General features: G+C 35.2%; 1 protein-coding gene across 2 annotated transcripts in view; it reads left to right on the forward strand.

The window, feature by feature from the left end:
- Positions 1-19532, forward strand: part of PHIP (pleckstrin homology domain interacting protein) — a 113685-nt gene that overhangs the window by 85416 nt on the left and 8737 nt on the right. The window contains exons 24-35 of one of the 2 annotated variants that reach the window (XM_010565759.1): positions 243-362; positions 4019-4126; positions 4534-4658; positions 4864-4946; positions 9517-9628; positions 9842-9903; positions 11417-11572; positions 13534-13654; positions 15692-15817; positions 17774-17846; positions 18235-18285; positions 18586-18735. In XM_010565759.1, the coding sequence (XP_010564061.1) occupies positions 243-362; positions 4019-4126; positions 4534-4658; positions 4864-4946; positions 9517-9628; positions 9842-9903; positions 11417-11572; positions 13534-13654; positions 15692-15817; positions 17774-17846; positions 18235-18285; positions 18586-18735 (1287 nt within the window). The remainder of the gene's footprint in view (positions 1-242; positions 363-4018; positions 4127-4533; positions 4659-4863; positions 4947-9516; positions 9629-9841; positions 9904-11416; positions 11573-13533; positions 13655-15691; positions 15818-17773; positions 17847-18234; positions 18286-18585; positions 18736-19532) is intronic. The other variant, XM_010565760.1, reaches the window with a different exon arrangement.

A 19532-nucleotide genomic window follows, 5' to 3' on the forward strand; every position in this document is an offset into this window, starting at 1 on the left:
ACCAATAAACTGGAAAAAACCCTAAAAAAACTCACTTAGTTTTTCAGTTTATTAGTGGTTTTGGTCTTGGTGTTACTGTAAGCAGTTAAGTAAGATTTATCTTCACACTGGCAATAATTTCCTTTTTACATTAAATATACTTAAGAAATAGAAGTTGATTTTAATAAAACACTTCCCAAAATAGAAGGCTTCCCCAAATGTTAGTTTATTCATATTAATCTTCTGTGTGCATTTTTCTTCAGAGGCTGGCTGTAGGAGTTCTGGCAGAAAATGGTTTGACACTGGAAGAATGGCTGCCTTCAGCATGGATTACAGACACTGTTCCTCGTCGGTGCCCATTTGTGCCACAGATGGGAGATGAGGTATTGTAGTTTTTCCCTCTGTGTTGTTGCTTCTTTCAGCTCGTTTTTGCCTTTTTTATTTTCATCTGTGCATTTTTTCCAGAGATTTATTATCGGAATATTTTGGATTTTCTTCAAGACATTCTTTGATCTGGCTAAAATTTGCTTTCACTTCCTTTAGTCTTTCCCATACTTAAAAAATACTCTGCACAGTGTTGTTATAACTTGTTTTTATTCCATGCTGTTGCAGTAACATTCCTTTTCGTACTATGGTTACTGTGTTAATTTCCTAATGACACATGTATACAAGCTGTGTGAGATACTTTATCTAGTGAAACTAGTCCTTAGTTGTAGAGCGTCTTGTATGCTGAAGAATAGGTAAGAAAGCAAATACAAACTTAAGTTGTTTGGAAAACTACGGTTTGGGACTTGAAGTAAAAAACGGGAATTAAACCTCTGTGAGGAGGGTGGCTTTTTGTGTATGGGGTTGTTTTGGTGGGGTTTTTTTGGTTTTGTGGCGGGGGTGTTTTTGTTTGGTTTTTTTTATTTATTCTGAAGAAAAACTCTAATATTGTCCTTTTCACTTGTGTTTCTGATATCAGAAAACTTCTACTGGTCTCTTACAACAGAAAACCAGAAGCGAAGTTTTGTATATATGTGTTTTATATGAGCTAGACTGTAAACACTTTGTAAACATGGCCCAGATGTCTCAAAATACAGTAGCAAAAGGACACCCACCAGTTTCTACTTTGGAATATATAGCATGTGACCATTACAGTGAATTGTATGAATAAATAGTGTCAGATAGAAGGCAATCTTGAAAACCAGACTCTGTGCATGTTTCCTAAAATCCCCTCAGTTTAAAATAAGAGGAAATAGCTAGCTTATGCTGTAACGTGTAGTCTCTTGGCTCTTCAGGGAGCAGCGCGTTTCTGAGGTACTAAACAGCATTCTTGTATAGCTCACACCTTCAGAACGCACTTGGAGAAATACTTGACATGGTGGTGAAGTTGCTTAACTTTGGCCCTGAGTTAGAGCTTTTTGTAGGCACCGCCTTAGAAACTGAATTGGGAGCAGAGGTTGCATGTGCAAGCAGTTCTGTTTTTACTGGATCACTTCGCTGATGCAGTTCACAGCACAGCTATGCAAAAATTACATCGACATTGCTGGTGAGGGAGGGAAGGAACACTTCAAGTTGAGAGTTGCAACTGGAGAAAATGCTTATGTATTTATACCCTCCAGCAAGCATGTTTTGAAGACTGTGCTGTTCAGAAGATCAAGTCCAAATAAATATATTTGGTGCCTGATACCATCTGGATACAGTGAAGCAGCCAAGGATTTATCTGTACCATATTACTCTGGAGGCTTTAACATCGTATCGGTTTAGTAAGATAAACTGGTCTGTTTGGTTTGGCACCTGCTGAATAGCATGTGCAGTGTGTACTAGGAATATCTGAGTAGGCTGCATCCTTTTGCTGAAAAATGCTTTGTATTGGTGAACAGGAAATTCCTGTCCTGTGCCTAGAAAGTAGGAGTAGTTACACCAATAGAGAGTACATTTGTAATCAAGCTGCTCTGTCTAAAATTCCATCTCTGATACTTGCCCTTCCCAGATTTGCTTGAGATGTGAAAAGAAGCTATTCATCTAGAAAGTTACTTTTGAGAGCCACAGAAATAAAAGATCGGTTTTAGAGAAATATGATGAGAAGAGGTCTCGTGTGGCCTTCGAACATTTTGGTGGATGGTTGGTATGTTTTATAAGATTTGGGAGGAGAGATATTTCAAATTCGTTCTCTTACAGCTGTACAAACAAGTAAGAAAAAACAGTAGTGCTATATTTAGTTATACTCAGTGCATAAGACTAGCACATACCATCCCTTTTCCCTTTCTGAATACTGCCATTTACAGACCTTTTTGATATGTCTTGAGGAGCAGTGGAAACACACCAGACACATCGGATTGCAATTTCCCTGTCTGATTATTGAAATACATTGCATATTTGTTGTAGTATTCTGCCATTAACACGATAAAGAACAGTTTTGTCTGAGTACTCCAACAAACATGCAGAAGCAGGAATTTATCAAGATTAAAAATAATAATTTCCTGGAAAAAGGCGTAAGTTCTTTCTTCCACAGATATCTTTCTAATTTGTTCGTCTGACAACAGATGCAATGCTTAGAGCCATTTACAAAATAAAAATGTTTTACTTCTGTAAACAGTGGTTTGAATTTATGTAGAGGTTTAGCAGAAACAGTAAGTGTAGGAGGAATTGTTTGTAGCCTGTGCCACTAAGTGGATTTTTTTTGTTTTGATTTGCTGGAAGGTATGTGAAACAATTGTCACAATGTTGCAAGTGTAATTTAAATTGGCGATATTTTAGATCTGTCTCTTGGTAGCCTCTGTTCCTTTTCCTGCCAGTTAGATTCTGACAGTGCATAGGAGATTCTCACTGCTTTCATGCCTTCTGTAACTACTGTGCGTTTTTTCCCTATGAGGATATTTTGCATGTCGAATACTCTGAAAAACAAGAGTTTATAAAAAATTTGGTGCTGTCCTCCTCCATTTAAAAAAAAAAAAACAACCAAAATTAAGAAAGTTCAGTAACTGTTAATGTAGAAACTTGACAGACAGTTGTTTATAATGTCTTATGATACAACAGTTTTGGAAGGCATGTGGAAATACAAATATTAGTGTGTTTATTTGTAGAAATTTATTTTAAAACTTACTGAGGGCTTTTTACTCTGCTTTTTTTGTTGTGTTAGACCTTTACATTTAAGCTACTGTTCCCTCATCCTACTTGATGGAAAGCCTGTGTTTATGGCTTGGGGCACTTTTAGAGGATTTTTTTTATTTGGAATGCATCATACCTGGAATACAGCTGTTTATCAGATCTTTGTTCTAATTAGTTTGAGGAACATCTGTTTTGCATTTCAGATATGTTCCTTGAATATATGTTCAAGCTTTTCACCTTACTACTTCATTACAGTGATGGTTTATAACAAAAACATTCATCCACATGGATCATACACAATAAGATCAAAGTAAAACTAATAGACTCTGGATGTCTGAACCGTGGAAATTTAGAGTGGAAGAATTTGAAAATTTTTAATCAGCACTTGAAATGTCTATGTTCAGTTTGTTCATGTCTTTATTGGGCTGTTTGTTCAGTGATATGGAAGCGAACATCAAAATCTTACCAGAACAATAACGAACAGCTGAGTTTTCCTTCTAGAATATATTTCTTGTTCAAAAAAAGATATGATTAGCCAGATAGTGAATTTAGTGATACTTGATTGTCATCTTAGGGCTGTCCTACAGTGATGAATAACCAGGTGGATTAGTGGAATTCATGTTACTGTCATTGAATTGTTCTGTAGTGTGATGATAAATACATGATGTTGTTACTGATTTTGTTTTGGTCTCACATGCATAATTTAGGATATTTTGCTCATAGGGAAAATGGTGTTCTAAATCTTTCCTACTTCTGTAAATGTTTCTATGATACTGGCTTTAATTGTCCACCACTTAATTTTTTGAGAACCTGTCACTTTTTCAGGAAAACAGAATGGAAAAAAATTGATGATAAAATAGAAAGTACACACATCATATGGCAGTGATATACTAGCATTTCAGCTCCTCAGAGTCTTTGTTAGATAACTGTCACATTTCATTTCTAGGTCTACTATTTCCGACAAGGTCATGAAGCATACGTTGTAATGGCTAAGAAGAACAAAATATATAGTATTAACCCCAAGAAACAACCATGGCATAAAATGGAATTACGAGTATGACTTTTTCATTTTTGTTTGTATCTTTAATATTAAAACATGTTTGGAAACTAACTGAAAGAAGATTCTTGATACAGATGTTTCTAATGTTGTGCTCTTAATATTTTAAGATAAGGCGAAAAAGTTAACTTAATAAATAGTCAAATAAAATCAGACCTTAAACTGTACTACTTTTTGCATCTGCTTGAGCAGATGAGGTGGTTACACATCATAGCAAAATATTTTTCAAACAAGTTACATTGTGAAATAATAGCTTGTTTTAAAAGACTAAATTTCAGATACTTGATTTTGAGATGTTCTGGCAGAAACCTGGTCTTTTCACTATACCCATATTTTCATGTTTTAGAAAGTTATTATAGTCATCTTAACTTCAGTGGTGGTACATAACATATTGTTTATTCCAGGAGCAAGAGCTGATGAAAATAGTTGGGATTAAGTATGAAGTGGGATTGCCTACTCTCTGCTGTCTTAAACTAGCTTTTCTTGACCCTGATACGGGTAAACTAACTGGAGGATCATTCACCATGAAGTAAGGAAAGCAATATTATATTAAAATTGGGGGTTTTCTTGCAGGGGGTGGGGTAAGGTTGAAAGTTAAAAGCTATCATTAATGTTGTGACTTGAGGTTTTGCTTTTGAGGTGTTTAATTCAAAGCATTAATTTTTTATGGAAGTGCTTTACTTTATGCTTTTGCCGTTTAATCGCTTAATAGTGGTGTGTTCTGTTGTAATTAGGTACCATGATATGCCAGATGTCATAGATTTCCTAGTTTTGAGGCAGCAGTTTGATGATGCAAAACATAGGCGATGGAACATAGGTGAGTTGTGCGGGGAGTTTTTTGGTGTGTTTTTTGTTTGTTTTTCTAAGTGTCTTACCTATTTTCATGATAGCTTATTAAAAAGTAGGTTATGGTAAATAAATCCTAGTACTGTGCTGAAATTGGAGAATAAACTCTGTCCATATTTGGATGTGGAGTCCTACTTTGTCCTTGACTGAAGCTACAACAAGCAAACAAAATACTGAAGGTGATCTATAAAAGAAGGTGCAAAGACAATCTCAGTTGTGTCTTTGCAGAGAGGAATTAAGAATACTTTTTTTTTGATTGAAGGCCCTCTTACAACTGCATTGCTACTAGAATTTTTTTATTATTATTATTTCAATTTCTGGAATTTCTGTTGGAAATATGGAAACACCTTCACCACTTGTACAATCTAGAGATGATGAATTTCAAAGAGAATGCCCTTCCCATCTCTTTATACTTGTTTGAATTCTATTCTAAACCGCATATGGTTTAGCTTCATTGAAGTGTATATAATTACAATTCACTGCTGTGTGATGTGGGAATGTTTTTGATTCGTTTTACTTTGCCTGTGCTTAGTTATTTCAAAGTGTTGGATACTGGAGAATGTCCGTGACAGGCATGTTCTCCAGTCAGATCTATTTCCTGGTCATCTTTTCCATATGATAACAAAGATCACCTTTCAACAATGAAATCTAACTAGGGGGAGAGAAAGCTGCGTTATGACAAAATGGTCCTCTTAAGCTGTTGGTTTTGTTCAGGAGATCAGGAAATACGTATGTTCTCATTCATAAGAATAGCCTTAGATTGTCCCTGAAACTTAAAAGATTAAGTAAGTATTACTGATTCTTCAGAGTTCACGATGAACTTTGGTCCCCTAACAGAGAAATTTGTATGTGATACCAAGTTTACAGAATTACAGGCACCGTTAAGTCCTTTCCAGTATCTCAGTATATTCTGTGAAGTGACACATGCTCCCAAAAGTGAAATATTGATAGCCTTCCTTTTTTTTTTTTTTTTTTTTTTTTTTTAAAGCAGGTCTCAATGTTGAACACATTTTCTGTAAAGTAGCAGTGATTACTGTACCAACTCAATTCCTGCAGTTCTTCCATTCAGGAGCTGTAGGTAGCATGTACACAGCTGACTTGCCAGCATTTCTTGCCACTTCAGGCAAAGCATCATATAGGATAATGGAGGATTTTAATGCAAGAACATGATGGTCTATCTGATTGCCTGTGTAGAAACAACTGATAGGACATGCGTTTCTGCAAATATGCTGCCCCATTAGTCTGTGTTCACTATTCTAAAAGTGCTGTCCTCTCCTAAGTTCATTTTAGCTAAGTAACCTGAAGAAGTGGCACAGCTGGATGTTAAAAGCTCTTTTTTTTGTTTCTTACCTGACTTTTCTGCCAGGAAAGGTGAATTGATCTCCTGTCCTTTGATGTACATTGTGATATCCTTGCTTAGGATGTCTGCCTTAGCAGTAAATATATAAATTACATGATGCCATATTAATATGTTCCGTATCATATACTTTACATTACATTGAAAAGACAGCTAGTCTTCAACTCTGTAGGGAATTTGGTAAAGATCCTAGGCTTCTGATTCAATAGGAAATGCAAACCTTGATTCCTTCTTTAAAGATCATTTCAGTTTAAAGATCCCTTAAGAGACAAGATTGGTCATCATCTACTAATATGTCACCAAGCTTTGCTCTTTCCTGCTGGTTGTGGATCTGTGGTCTTGTCCTCCATGCCATACATGTTTTCACACAAGATCATGGCCAGCAGTAGAAGAATGACTGCCATCCCTTGTATGCGAACAGCCTCGGCAGAAGTCATCTGTCAGCTGTTGTGATAGAAATCCAGGAGTAGAGGAGGGACTTTGAAATGCTACCGTTGCTGCTGTTAAGACTACACGCACAGGTAGCAGCATCTCCTTCCTGGGCTGGCAACTGTATTTCTAGAAACTTGTGGTGTGTGAAGAGTCAAAGCTCTACAAGAAGTGTGGAAAGTGCCAGAACCTTTTATCAAGCCTTCAGTGTAAACAATGTGAGTTTCAGGCCAATAATGTCTAATACCAGCTTGTAACTCTGAGAAGTGTGTGTTAGAGTTCATTCTTCAGTTCCATGTTTGGGTGGTAAAAATAGTGGTAAAATAGTCATCTCCTTTGAGACCATATGAAATGCTAAAGCAGAGATAGCAAAGACACTGCTGTTAAAACTGTTACAGCTCTTCCAAGAGTCTTCCAGAGTGCTACTCTGCTTTCTACATTGACACTTTGGATATTTTGCTGGTGTATGCTTATGTACTTGGAACAAATTGTGCACTGTTTTTTGCAGTGTGGAACACAATATAAAACTGTTCCTTGAAAGTAGGTTCTATTTTCAACCAAATGAGGAGAAATGCCTTAGAACTGTACATGAAACTGTTCCTGACTATTTAATCACATGAATCTGAAATCCCCAAGATTTATCTGACATGCTCGAGTTGTCTGAACTTTAACCATAGCTCTTCATCAACAAACTGTTGTTTTTTTTTTTCATGTATTGCAGTTGCTGGTTTGTCTTCTCAGGACTACTGTTACTATCTTTTATGATTTCTGGCACTTAGACTACAAATCAATGTTTTTATAGCTACTATTTGGAGAGTCACTGGATGTTAAATTTTCTGACTCCACTTTAAATCATTAAAACATTGATCTTTTAACCAATAACAATTCTTGGTGTTTTTGTGGGATTTTTTTGTAGGGTTTTTGTGAGGTGTTTTTGTTGTTGTTTGGGGTTTGTTTGTTTTAGGGAAGAATATTTGCTTATCTGTGATATTTATATTTTTTAATATTAAATGTATGTTAATGTATGAATCCTTTCAGAAAGAACAAACTTTAAAAGTTTGAGAAGTGAAAAGTTCTTATTTCTACTTAGATTCTATTTATTGCATGTCTTTGTCATCTTATAGTTTAACTACAAGTTTAATACTTGGGCTGAAAGCTATTCCAGTAGGATTCCTGCAGCTTTAGCTGTATGTCTTAGACCAGTGTGCATACCTGCCTCTTACATAGCAGCCACTTTCAGTTCAACATACATTTTATATTTTCATCAAGCTAATGTTAATATGGTGATACACAGTTCTGGAAAACTATGCTAAATCCTTCTAATAAGAATTTTGGTCTACTGTCCACATAGATGAGGTAACACAGAGGACATTGGAAAAACAGTGATTTAAGAGATTGTTCTGTGGGCTTCTGCAATCATGTTGTTTTCTGCTTTAGCATTCTGTCCATAGGAATGCTGCGGCTCTTGAGAAATCGGAAGCGGCTGCCAATATACACTCCTTTAAGTGGTTTTGATCTGCTTAATGTTCAGCCCCATGAAGGCACTCACAGTTGTGCTTACACACATTTCTTTGTAAAACTGATCACTAGGGAATGCCATATTGGGAGACGGTACTTTAAGAGCTGTTCAGAATAATTTATCCCTTTAAAATAAAGCATCAGCCTTTATTTACATTTTTGATCTTGCATTTCAGATATTTCTGGTATACTTGCTTCTGTTACATTCAGCACAGTTAGGACTATTAATGGAAGCTTTGTAATTGTCCTAGAGTTACTTGCAATCCATTAAACGAAAAAAAAAATTGCAGTAAAGACAGTGGAACATTTTTTATAGTATATTTACTTCCTATAAATTCAGACAACTGCAGCAAGCATTTGGGCAGAGTGTGGATGTATTGAAATAGAACAAACATTGCAACAGTTGAGAAAAAGTGTGTATATTCAAACCCCATGAAAACAAAAATGTGCAGTTCTTGGAATCTCAGACTTAAATTACATTTGTTCCTGTATTGAGCAAGCTGAATACTTCACTAAAAATTGTTTCTAAATTCTGTGGCAAGTGTTATAGAAAATGTTAGAATTTATGGTGGCATGTAATACACGTATTCACGCGTGTAATTTTTTTTATAATGCTTCTGACCTTTTTTCTCAGCTAGGCGAATGCTTTGCAGTAGTGAAACCATTTCAAGTCATAGTAAATTACTTTGCTAACCTTTTGAAGAAGCTTTAATAAATTTTATTCTTTCATTAGTCAGATTGTCTCCATAGTAAAGGGAATGAATCTCCGAGTTACATTTGGGTAGCTGAAAAAGCACTTCAGAAACTAAGGAGGAGGAGCTCAGCAGCATGTAAAATATTCCCTGTACAAAAGTGTCACAGTGCTCAGTTATTTTAAGATAGCATGTAGTGTTTAATGCAAGTAGATTTGAGTCTTAAAGTTACACCATTGAAAAGTCTTACCTTTTATATGAAATTAAGAAATAAATTCATATATAAAGAATATGTAGATAGATTTGCAAATTATTGGGGTTTTTTAATGCCATATTAACTTTCATTTTGGTTTAAAAGCAGCCTTCAGAAAGTACTTAATAATGTTTTTTTTAAAAACTGAGTGGCTCATGTTTGTCTGTTGATGCTACAAGTGTTCAAAAGGATTTCTGTATTCAAGATCAAGCCAAAGGTATCCAAAAACCTGCTTTTCTTGGGAGGAGTAAGTTGCCTTGTATTGATGAAATTGTTTTGTGTTCTTACCTAGGTGATCGTTTCAGGTCAGTGATAGATGATGCTTGGTGGTTTGGAACAATTGAAAGCCAGGAGCCTCTTCAGCCTGATTATCCTGATAGCTTATTTCAGTGCTACAATGTCTGGTTAGCAAATTTATCTTCAATCTTTTATTTTAATTAGTTTTTTCATTTGAAGTACTGACTGAGCAACTTGCTTTCATTAAATTCAGTCATGCATCTCACTGTACCAGTTTGTTAAAATACTCTGTGGTATATAAATAAGTTATGTTACAAACATTAAATAATTACATTGTTGAAGCAATATTAGTAGATAATTTAAATGTGGTTATTTTTAAGCTGGGACAATGGTGATACTGAGAAGATGAGCCCCTGGGACATGGAGCTGATACCAAGTAATGGTATGGTACATTAATAATATAATTTTCTTTAAGAGTGTATTTAAAGAAGAAAAAAAAGTTATATGGTTTCACCTAAATAATCCTGTTTCTCTTGAGGAGTGGGGGGAAGGCCCACAAACCAGTTGCATTTAAAGAACATCTATAAATCAATTATTAAGCTAAAAGCGAATCAAGATAAATGAACTGAAAAAACATACAGCTGTACTTAGACATACTTAATGTATGTTGGCAATAGACAGAAATGTTACAAAACCTTCTAACAGATGAGGTACAGTTGAAGTTAACTTTTTATACAGTTAGGGAGGGATTGAAGATAAACCTGTGCCCTATGTCAGCTTTGAGGAAACTGGCTACTCTGAGACCTGTCAGCAGACATTCAGTGCATTGAAGATGCAACATGCTCCTGTGAGATAGTTTGATAATAGTAGGATTTGCTCCCTGTCTGGCCCAGCATGTGTGTCAGATAGACATGCTGCAGAGTGGACAGCATAGCATGGGCACTGTTCACAGGCAAGAACGTAGTATTTCTTCTTTCTCATTTAGTTTTTTTTGGAAGATTTCATATGGGTCTGGTTAAAAAATGTAGTAGAATCAGCATTTTTTGCTTGTGTCCTAGGAAACATTTGATAATATTGTCACTCATAAGTAACTGTAAATAACTCTTAATTCTTTTAAACTGTAAATGTGTCCATTTCAACTTTTCATTTCAGTTCAACCCTTCTTTTAATGGGTACCTCTTTGTCATAAGTAAAATACAGAAGTTAGAGTGATAGCATGACTAAAATAGTAATTAAAATAGGCAGATAACCAAACCTGAACCTGATTTTTTCTTTTACTGTATCCACAAATACTGACTTCTGTTACACCTTCCTTTAATTTTTTTTTTTTTTTTTTGAAGAGGAGCACTTTGTGTCATACTGAAAATCTGCTGTTAGGTTATGAGTTGTCAAAGTTGGTAGGTCCTCAAGAATGCTAGGGTGATGGCACTTTTAATTTGCTTGCTCAGGAGCTCTGCTTGTAGCATTTGACTTCACAAAACTGTGACAAGGTGGAACCACTACCTGGAGAATGTTTTAGCATCATCAAAGTCATTATCTTAAACTCCATCTGAAAATTATCAACCATTCATTACCAAAATAATTTATTACCAAGAATTTGCGTTTAAAAAAACCTAGACAAACCCAAACAAACTACTAAAGTGATACTAAAACACAAACTTTAACTGTGATAAAGGAGAGTATTAGTTGGCTCTAAAATAAATTCTACAATTAGCTATTTGGAAGAGGAAAAACATGGAGGACTTTACACCAAACTGCATTGTAAGGATTTAAATTTAACATACAACAATATACAGAAAGGATGCTGGATGCATCCAGTAGGTCTTTGAGCAAATCAAGAACTATGCATTTGTTTTCGTTAGTAAAATGATGTTATATATCTTTGAATTACAGGTATATGTATTACACAAGATACAAAGATCTATGTTTTATTTAGTTTTCATGTTACATTCTAGCTGTGTTTCCAGAAGAACTGGGAACTAGTGTTCCTTTAACAGATGATGAACGTAGAACGCTGCTCTACAAACCTCTTGATGGAGAGTGGGGTTCCAGGACCCGAGATGAGGAGTGTGACAGAATTATTGCAGGGATAAACCAACTCATGACTCTAGGTAAATCCTGAATAATATGGGAAGTGTTTTTTGTGTTGTATTTTTCAGACTATGCTCATGTGTACTTCTGAAATTACCAAAATGAATGTGATAAAATACACCTTTTACTTCGTGATTAACTGGAACAAAACTTTCTCATTGCACATTTTTAAATTTTTAATATAGTGAGTACATAGAAAGCCTAAATTTTCTACTGTTTTCAAAGGTGACTATTGCTTTTTGGTACATAATTTGACATATGCTAGGGGTTTGGGGTTTACATGCTAAAAACAAGTACTTGGTTTTTTACTGTAGCTGCCACAAGCTCTTATTGGGGTTAAAATTGAAACTTCATGATGAATAGAATATTAACTATATTACAGGCAGATGGGGGTGGGGAATCTTAAGTACTTTGAGAGAATGGATACTTACTTGTAGATTTACCCTTTTCTAATTCCCATTTGCTTTAGTTGTGCAAAATGTTGAGGAAAAAGTAACTGACTAACTTAGGAAAAGCCTCTTGCTATTTGGTTGTAGGGCAATTACTCTTTACAGGCAGCTTCTGAAAAAGTAATTGTTAAAACATTTAGCACATTACTGCAACATTTCCGTGATCAAAGATGGGTGTCTGACATGGAGATCCATCAATGAAATACAGGCTGAATCCTAAGTCTTTTGTGTATTTTGTGATGAGCAAACTGTGTTAAGTCAGCAGTCTTAGGTTTTGGGGTAACAATGGTCATAAAGTAAATATATAAATTGTCACAGATAATTAATTTTTTAACTGATTTTTGAAGTACTTGGAAGCAAGCTAAGACAAGTTTCAAAAAAGCCAGAAAACTCATTAACTCTCAAAATACTTCTGATACCTAAATGTTCCACATTATGGCTTTTTTGGTGACATACTGCATAAGAAGCTTCCCTTTGCTTCCAAAAGAAAGGAAATATCCATACAGTGTAGTTATCCAAATTACAGAATTTCATTTAAAAAAAACCTGTGAGGAAATGAAAGTTTCATTGTTTTCACTGTGTCTAAGAGTAGTGGGTTTATGTTTTGCATTACGTTGTATGGCATACTGCTTAGTTTCGGATTTAACTATAGCATACGTGGTGCATATCGATACAAAGGAGCAGTTGCTAGAATGTTCGTAAGAGTAAGTAAACAGCTTTTAGAAGAAGAGCAGTCTGTTTAGCAACAACATATTTTCCGTTTTTAAAGACTTTCAAGAGAGACTTTAAAGGTTGTTTTTTTTTATGTTTTTGTATTATGGTATTGGCCCTTGAGGTATAAAATGTTAGAATGATGTGTCTAAGCACTCAGGATGCTTCTAAGCACAGGAGGAAGAAACCAAGTTTCTGTAGGTGCACAGACTTAAATTGCTCAGCAGTCTTCTAGCATTATGGTGGATTGATTTTAGAAGGCTTCTTTGCTGTTCGATAGGCACAGGAGATTGTGTTTCTATTTTGAGTGTGGATTTTCCCCATATCTTAATGAGATTGAAATAGTACTGTAACTTTTATGGTAAGAATTTAATGAATTGCTTTGAAGATGGGAGAGTGGCAGTATAAAACCAAATTAAATGAGCCTGTGTTGTAAATAACAATACTGAATTGCATGTCTTCATGTTTGTATAATTTATACATTTAAATCTACTTTTCAAGTGTGTGTATTTTGCACGCACTTGCCATGTCTCTGAGGAGTGTGGTGCTTCATGCATGACAGAATGGGTAGTCACTGCAGGGATTATACTTACAGCATAGACCTTCGCAAGCACTTCTATATGTAGAACATCACAAATTGTTCGGAATATCTAGAGGAGTAGTTGTTGTTATTTTGGGGAAAGTATTATGTGTTTCAAGCATGAAGAAATGGCATGTGTTGCAGGGGGTGAATCCTGAAACTGCTAAGGGACTTTTGTGGTATATAACTTTTGGGGTTTGTTTTTTTTTGTTTGTTGTTTGTGTTGGTTTTTTTCATCTAGATATTGCTTCTGCGTTTGTGGCACCTGTGGATCTTCAAGCTTACCCGATGTATTGCACTGTTGTGGCATATCCCACAGACCTCAGTACCATTAAACAAAGACTGGAAAGCAGATTTTACAGGTTAGATCCAAGTCTCAGTTCCTGCTGTGAAATACTGCCACCATATTTTTGGTAGCTCTTTGTCTTGTAATACCCAACTAGGAGATGGGAACAGGTGTGCACTTTCCATTTCTCCCATCTTCTATCCTTGATCTAGGTTTCCATTTTATAAAGCTTTAAAAAAGGATTGAACTTCTCTGAGATGTATTTTAGAATTATGTGGCATTCAGATTTCCTGCTTATGCAAATTACTTGTTCCATGTGAGATTCAAATTGCAGGACTAGAGACGAGGTCAGTAAAATGACTTTTAGTCAAAAGAATTAAGTTTCCACTTTATAATTTAAATCTGTTTTTTAATAAGAGAAACCTCAGAAATATATCAAGTGGTTTTGTCCTAATGCACTTTAAAAAAAAAAAAAGTTGCATTATCACTTAAGGAGCTACACAGAAAATAACTTCTTAAATTATTGGCCTTGAAATTCTAAATTGTTGCACAGCAACAAAAATAAGTTTTAACTTTTTGACACTGTTTTGATATTTTCCTGAACTATGATTGCAATTGCTGTATTTTTTTGCAGTAAATATTATCTATGTAGGAGTATGCTCCTTTAAATTACTTCTGTTTCCTTTGGTTCTTGGGATATTTCTGGCTTGAAAATCAGTGTCCCTCCTAATACTTGTTTTGAATAAACATGGATAGCATTTTGTTTTGGGCCAAATTTCAAAGTTAATTTGTAGTACTTCATGTGTGCTAACTGAAGATTGAATTTTAAATTAAAATTACGTCTCATTTTCAAAAAATGCCCTGTTTTTTTTACACATTATAATGCAATAATGCACACTTATTGTTTCCTGTTTATTGTGTGATATAAGGTAATCCAGCTTTCACTTCTATAATGTACTACTTTGCAATCAGACGTGGCAAAGACTTTTTGCTGGATTTTGTTTCTCTTGTCAAAAGAGTAAGCAGTTATTTTTGGTAATCAGCATACCTCCTTCAGTAAACCTGGTTTTAGTAGTTTGTGGTATTGTCAAGGCCTGGCTAGGTAATAAGCAACCACCTTGTGTTGTCCTTTCCATTGACATTTTTTTCCTTGGCATTCTGCAGGAGGGATTGTTCAGATCACATGTGATTTTGGTCGGTTTTCATGAGGCTTAACTTAAAACATTTTTTTTTCTCTTCTGAACCAGTAGTCTTAGCATGCCTTGTATGTTTTTAAAAAATGCAAAACAAAACAGAAAAATACGATTTTTCCCAGTCACTACTGGCATTATATAGAACTAAATGCTGGACCCATAAACATGATTAAGTTCCATCTAAACACTTACGCTACGCTAAACATGTTAAATGATCCCCCACTTCACTCTACAAAACACTTGTGCAGCATTTCTTTTTCATCATATTTTGCTAGTATGAAAATAGAAGATTGTATATATTTGTAACTTCTATGCTGTCAGACTTTTTATTTGAAATAGTATGTATTTTCTTTTTTTTATCGTATCTTTTTAGATTGAATCTAATTTTTTTCAGTTATTTTTGCTTTTGTGCATCATTTTTCATAATGTGGCTATTCTGTAGTCAGGTCATTAAATCAGAGCTATGTGAGGAAATCTGATCGTTGTCTATCTGTCAGAAAAATGTGTACTTCGAATAATTTTTTTTTATTACTATTTTGTTAATTCTCAGCTGTGGCTTAAGAGGCCATATAGGGTGGGTTATGTATATCATAAAGGAATAATAAAAGCTGAAGCATTACAGCTGAATTTTCCCAAGGAGTGTCAGCTGTATATTCTTAAAGCTATTTGTATAATTTAACTCAGGACATAACATGAGAGCAGGAAGCCTGAGGAAGCTGCCTTCTGCTGGTCACACGGGGCAACATATCAAAGTGTGCATGTTTTCAGATTTAATGTAAAAAAAAAAAGATAAATGGGATAATACATTGGAAGAAGGATGTAAAGCTTTTTCTCCTGTTTCATATACATTGCTAGAAATAAGTCTGGGGTTTTTTGTTTTTGTTTTCTTTCCCTCCCCTCTTTCCTCCTTTCATATACAGGCGCCTTTCTTCATTAATGTGGGAAGTCCGGTACATAGAACATAATACTCGCACGTTTAATGAACCTGGAAGTCCTATCGTCAAATCTGCCAAATTTGTCACAGATCTTCTGCTACACTTCATAAAGTGAGTTGCTTAGTAGGTCTGTTGTTATTCCTGTCTCTTAGCAAGGTGTTTAGCCTTTTAAGACCGGAATTTTAAAGTGAGATAGTTCTGCAGCTTGAATTAGTCTGTTGTCTGCTGTTGGGGCAGAAAAGACTAAAGCTTATCTTGACAAAGAATACAAAAGTTTGCAAAACAAGATGAAGTTTTATAATACATTGATTGGCATAGATTGGCATGGCATTTTATTTCAAGAGACTTTCTGCTAAATGATAAAAATGGGTCCGAGTATCTTCATGGAGTGATATATTTATAGGTAAGAGAGGAATTCTTGTTTTGAGTTTGAATACTGCCTATGTTAACATAATTGTGGGCATTTAATTACAAAGTCTTTAAAATTTATTTGGAGGCTTTGTAGTCGACAGAAATAGTAGTTGTCTTTTCAAATGTTCTTTTTTATTTTGTCTATAGAAAAACTCAATGAGCAATGTTTCAGATTTTTCACAGTCAGTTGACACATCTGCAGACCTAAAGTTTGTAAGGAGAGCTTATGAGTGTGTCCACTGCCTTGATTTGCTTGTACACAGTGAATGCCGCTGTTCGCACCTTGTAGAAATGGCAAGATACTTAATTGGTTTAAGAAAAATAATGACCTTTTTAGTGATTTAGTTTCTCGGTGTTAAATTGAATGTTGTTCTTTTTTATTTTTTGTGTTCTTAAAAACATGAGAATTGCATTATGTAGTTGGAGATCTAGGACTTTGACTCTATGCATAAATCTTTGATAACTTCAGTGCCTGTGGTTTCTGATACTGGCTGGAGAGTGAAAAATACTTAACTGTTTCAGATGTTAAAAGTTCTAGTGAAATACATATCTGTTCCTAAAGGTGTATCTAAAGGGCTTCTCTATTACTCATTTTGATCTTTAACATCTTTGTTCTATGTGATGGTTTTCTGATTAATTAAGCAGCTCAGGGTTTTTCAAAGTGTGTGTTTTTAATTGGCTTAGCTAAATTACTGCAACACGTGGCTATTCTTATTTAATAATGGCTTATAGCTTGTGCCTATTAATATACTTATTTAAGTGAACTAGCAATGCATATAAAGCCCAGACTTTTTGGGTTTTAGGATTCTAACTGTAGGGTAGAAGTCCTAGACCATGGAAGGCAAACCCCCATGGTCCTAATGAGAGTGAAACATCTAGATGCCTCTGAGAATCTAAGGCTTAGTCTCTTAAGTTACCAAAGACTTTTAAACAGCAGAAAATGGGGGTGGGGTGGTGGTGCTTCACTGTTTTTTTTTTCACCTTCTCCCCCAGCTGTTCTAGTGATAATTGCAGTGGCCTGTATTATGGATTATGATTCCAGTGTAGAGTTGCTGAGTATTTACTCCTTTTTTCTGGTGGTTTGTATTGCTACATAGCAGAACACCTTTGGGCTTGCTTTTGTGTAGGGGTTTGCCTTGTTGTACAGGAATTGAAAATTGGTGTTTGTTTTGCTGATTTAATTATGCAGGTTTATACAATAACAGTGTTAGGCCTTACACAAATAAACATAAAATTTCAAATGTCTTACATTGTGGGTGCTAATGCATTAAATAATTAAACTGCACTTTTGTACGCTAAATCTGCTGTAGTGTTTCTTACAAAGCTAGGTGGCCTCCAAAGCCCTTCATATGGTATAGTATTAAATTTTTCTAATGCTAATAAATCCATGGTAAAGGATTATGATTTTTAATTTTAAAACACTGACACTGTTAAGTGGTCTGTATTTTACAAAGTGCAGATAATATTTTACAGCTTTGAGCGGAAGATTAGCTTTTCTTATTACTGCAGTTCTCTTAGTATTCATATAGCGCTAAACACTTTATCATTTTATTTGGGAATGGCTTCATAAACATTGTCCTTATCCTAGGCAAAATACAGTTGATTCCATAGGTGAAGATCAAAAATAAATGTTAGCATGTATTTCTTTTTACACAGAGACCAGAGTTGCTATGACATAATTCCATTGTACAATGCAATGAAGAAGAAAGTGTTGTCTGACTCTGATGAGGTAAGTGGTTGTGTCTTAGACATTGGCATTGAAAGACTGGAGAAACAGGTCTGCTGTCTCCTACTGGATACAAAAGTACTTTTTTCAGTCAATGTAAGGGAGTGGGGTGTACTTTTCTGTCAATTCAATGTTTCTTTTTGTCAGCTGGGAAACTGGGTAGAAATCCAACCTCCTCTCCTCCTTTAGTGCAGAGAACTTTAACAGTTTACTGGAGAATATACACGCTTCTTAGCGTTCTCAAAACTGACGGTCTCATGAAGTGCTTCGTAGAGGGACAGGGGTAGAACTGTAAAGACTCAAATTATAAGTGAAATATAAAAGAACTCACCTACTCATATATGCTTGTATTTTTTTAACCTTTTTATGCGACTCATTATCTTGCTCAAAGGAAGAAGAGAAAGATACAAATGTGCCAGGAACTTCCACTAGAAAAAGAAAGGTAACGGTTTTTTTTTTTATGATTCATAGTGCTATAAATAATTAGAAATGCATTTGTAAACAAAGGAATGCAAAACTGAAAATGTTTTTATTATCCTGTAATGTCAGCTTTCGGAAAGTTTTGAACTTAAAGTGATGTGTTGTTCTACTGAGCTGTTCAATGTAAAAGCATTTCTGTCTGTGCTGCTACATGTTACGAATTCATTAGTTAGAATTTATGTCCTACAGGGTACCTTTTCCATTTGATTTTGTAAAAGCAGCTAGTTCATTTAATATATACCAGACAATATTATCATTTCAGGATCATCAGCCAAAGCGGCGACTACGTAATAGAGCTCAGTCATATGACATTCAGTCATGGAAGAAGCAATGCCAGGAGCTGCTGAATCTCATTTTTCAGTGTGAAGACTCTGAACCGTTTCGACAACCAGTGGATCTCCTTGAATATCCAGTGAGTATTTTAGAACAGGAAGGCTGGTTATAATCCAGTTGTTAGGTGGGGCTTTTTTTCCAACTGTGACCATTTTTCCAACTCTTTTAATTGAAACTTTAGGCAGCTCTGTTGACAGAAATTTTTTTCAGTGCTTGATTGTCACCTGATAATAATGTTTATTGTCTTTCTAAAATAATTTCAAAAGAAATTGGACTTCTGCTCTCTTAAATGCTTTAGTTGCAAAATGCTTTATGTTCAGGGGTGCCTGTGTTAAGTAAATTGCAACTTTTGCAGTTAAGATGTGTTTTTCCTTTTCTGAGTGGAAAATGGTCATACATAAAGTGCATATGTTTGGTTGTTGCATGTGACAAATGTTGTCATGGATAATTTTTTGTTTTAACTTCAGAAGTATAAAAACTAAAAGTAATTTTCATATCACAGTCATCTGGGCTTGATGCAGAAAAAGTACCCACTGAAGAACTGTAGTGAACCAGAAGCCTTGGTGCCTTGGATCTCTTTTAGCCTTTTAGGCTAGTTTTACTTTAAGTAACAAAGCAAAGGTTTTGCATGCTCTTCTAGCATATCCTAAGTTTTTCTTTAAAATACCACTCTAAGGTGATGAACTTGGGGGAAATTAATCATCCCAGTTAGAGAAAAGAAATGCTTCTCTTTCGGAAGTCACTAGGAGGTCTGTCCTGAGACTTTCGCAGCTTTCAGGCACCATGATTTTTGAAGTAACCTAAACTTTGTGCTGTGGCCAACCACGAGTGGCCCTTTTTCTCTGGGATCCTCAAATGAGCTAATAAGTGAGCACC

This window comes from Haliaeetus leucocephalus, unplaced genomic scaffold (genome assembly GCF_000737465.1).
Source record: "Haliaeetus leucocephalus isolate CR32 unplaced genomic scaffold, Haliaeetus_leucocephalus-4.0 Scaffold195, whole genome shotgun sequence".
Lineage (NCBI taxonomy): Eukaryota > Metazoa > Chordata > Aves > Accipitriformes > Accipitridae > Haliaeetus > Haliaeetus leucocephalus.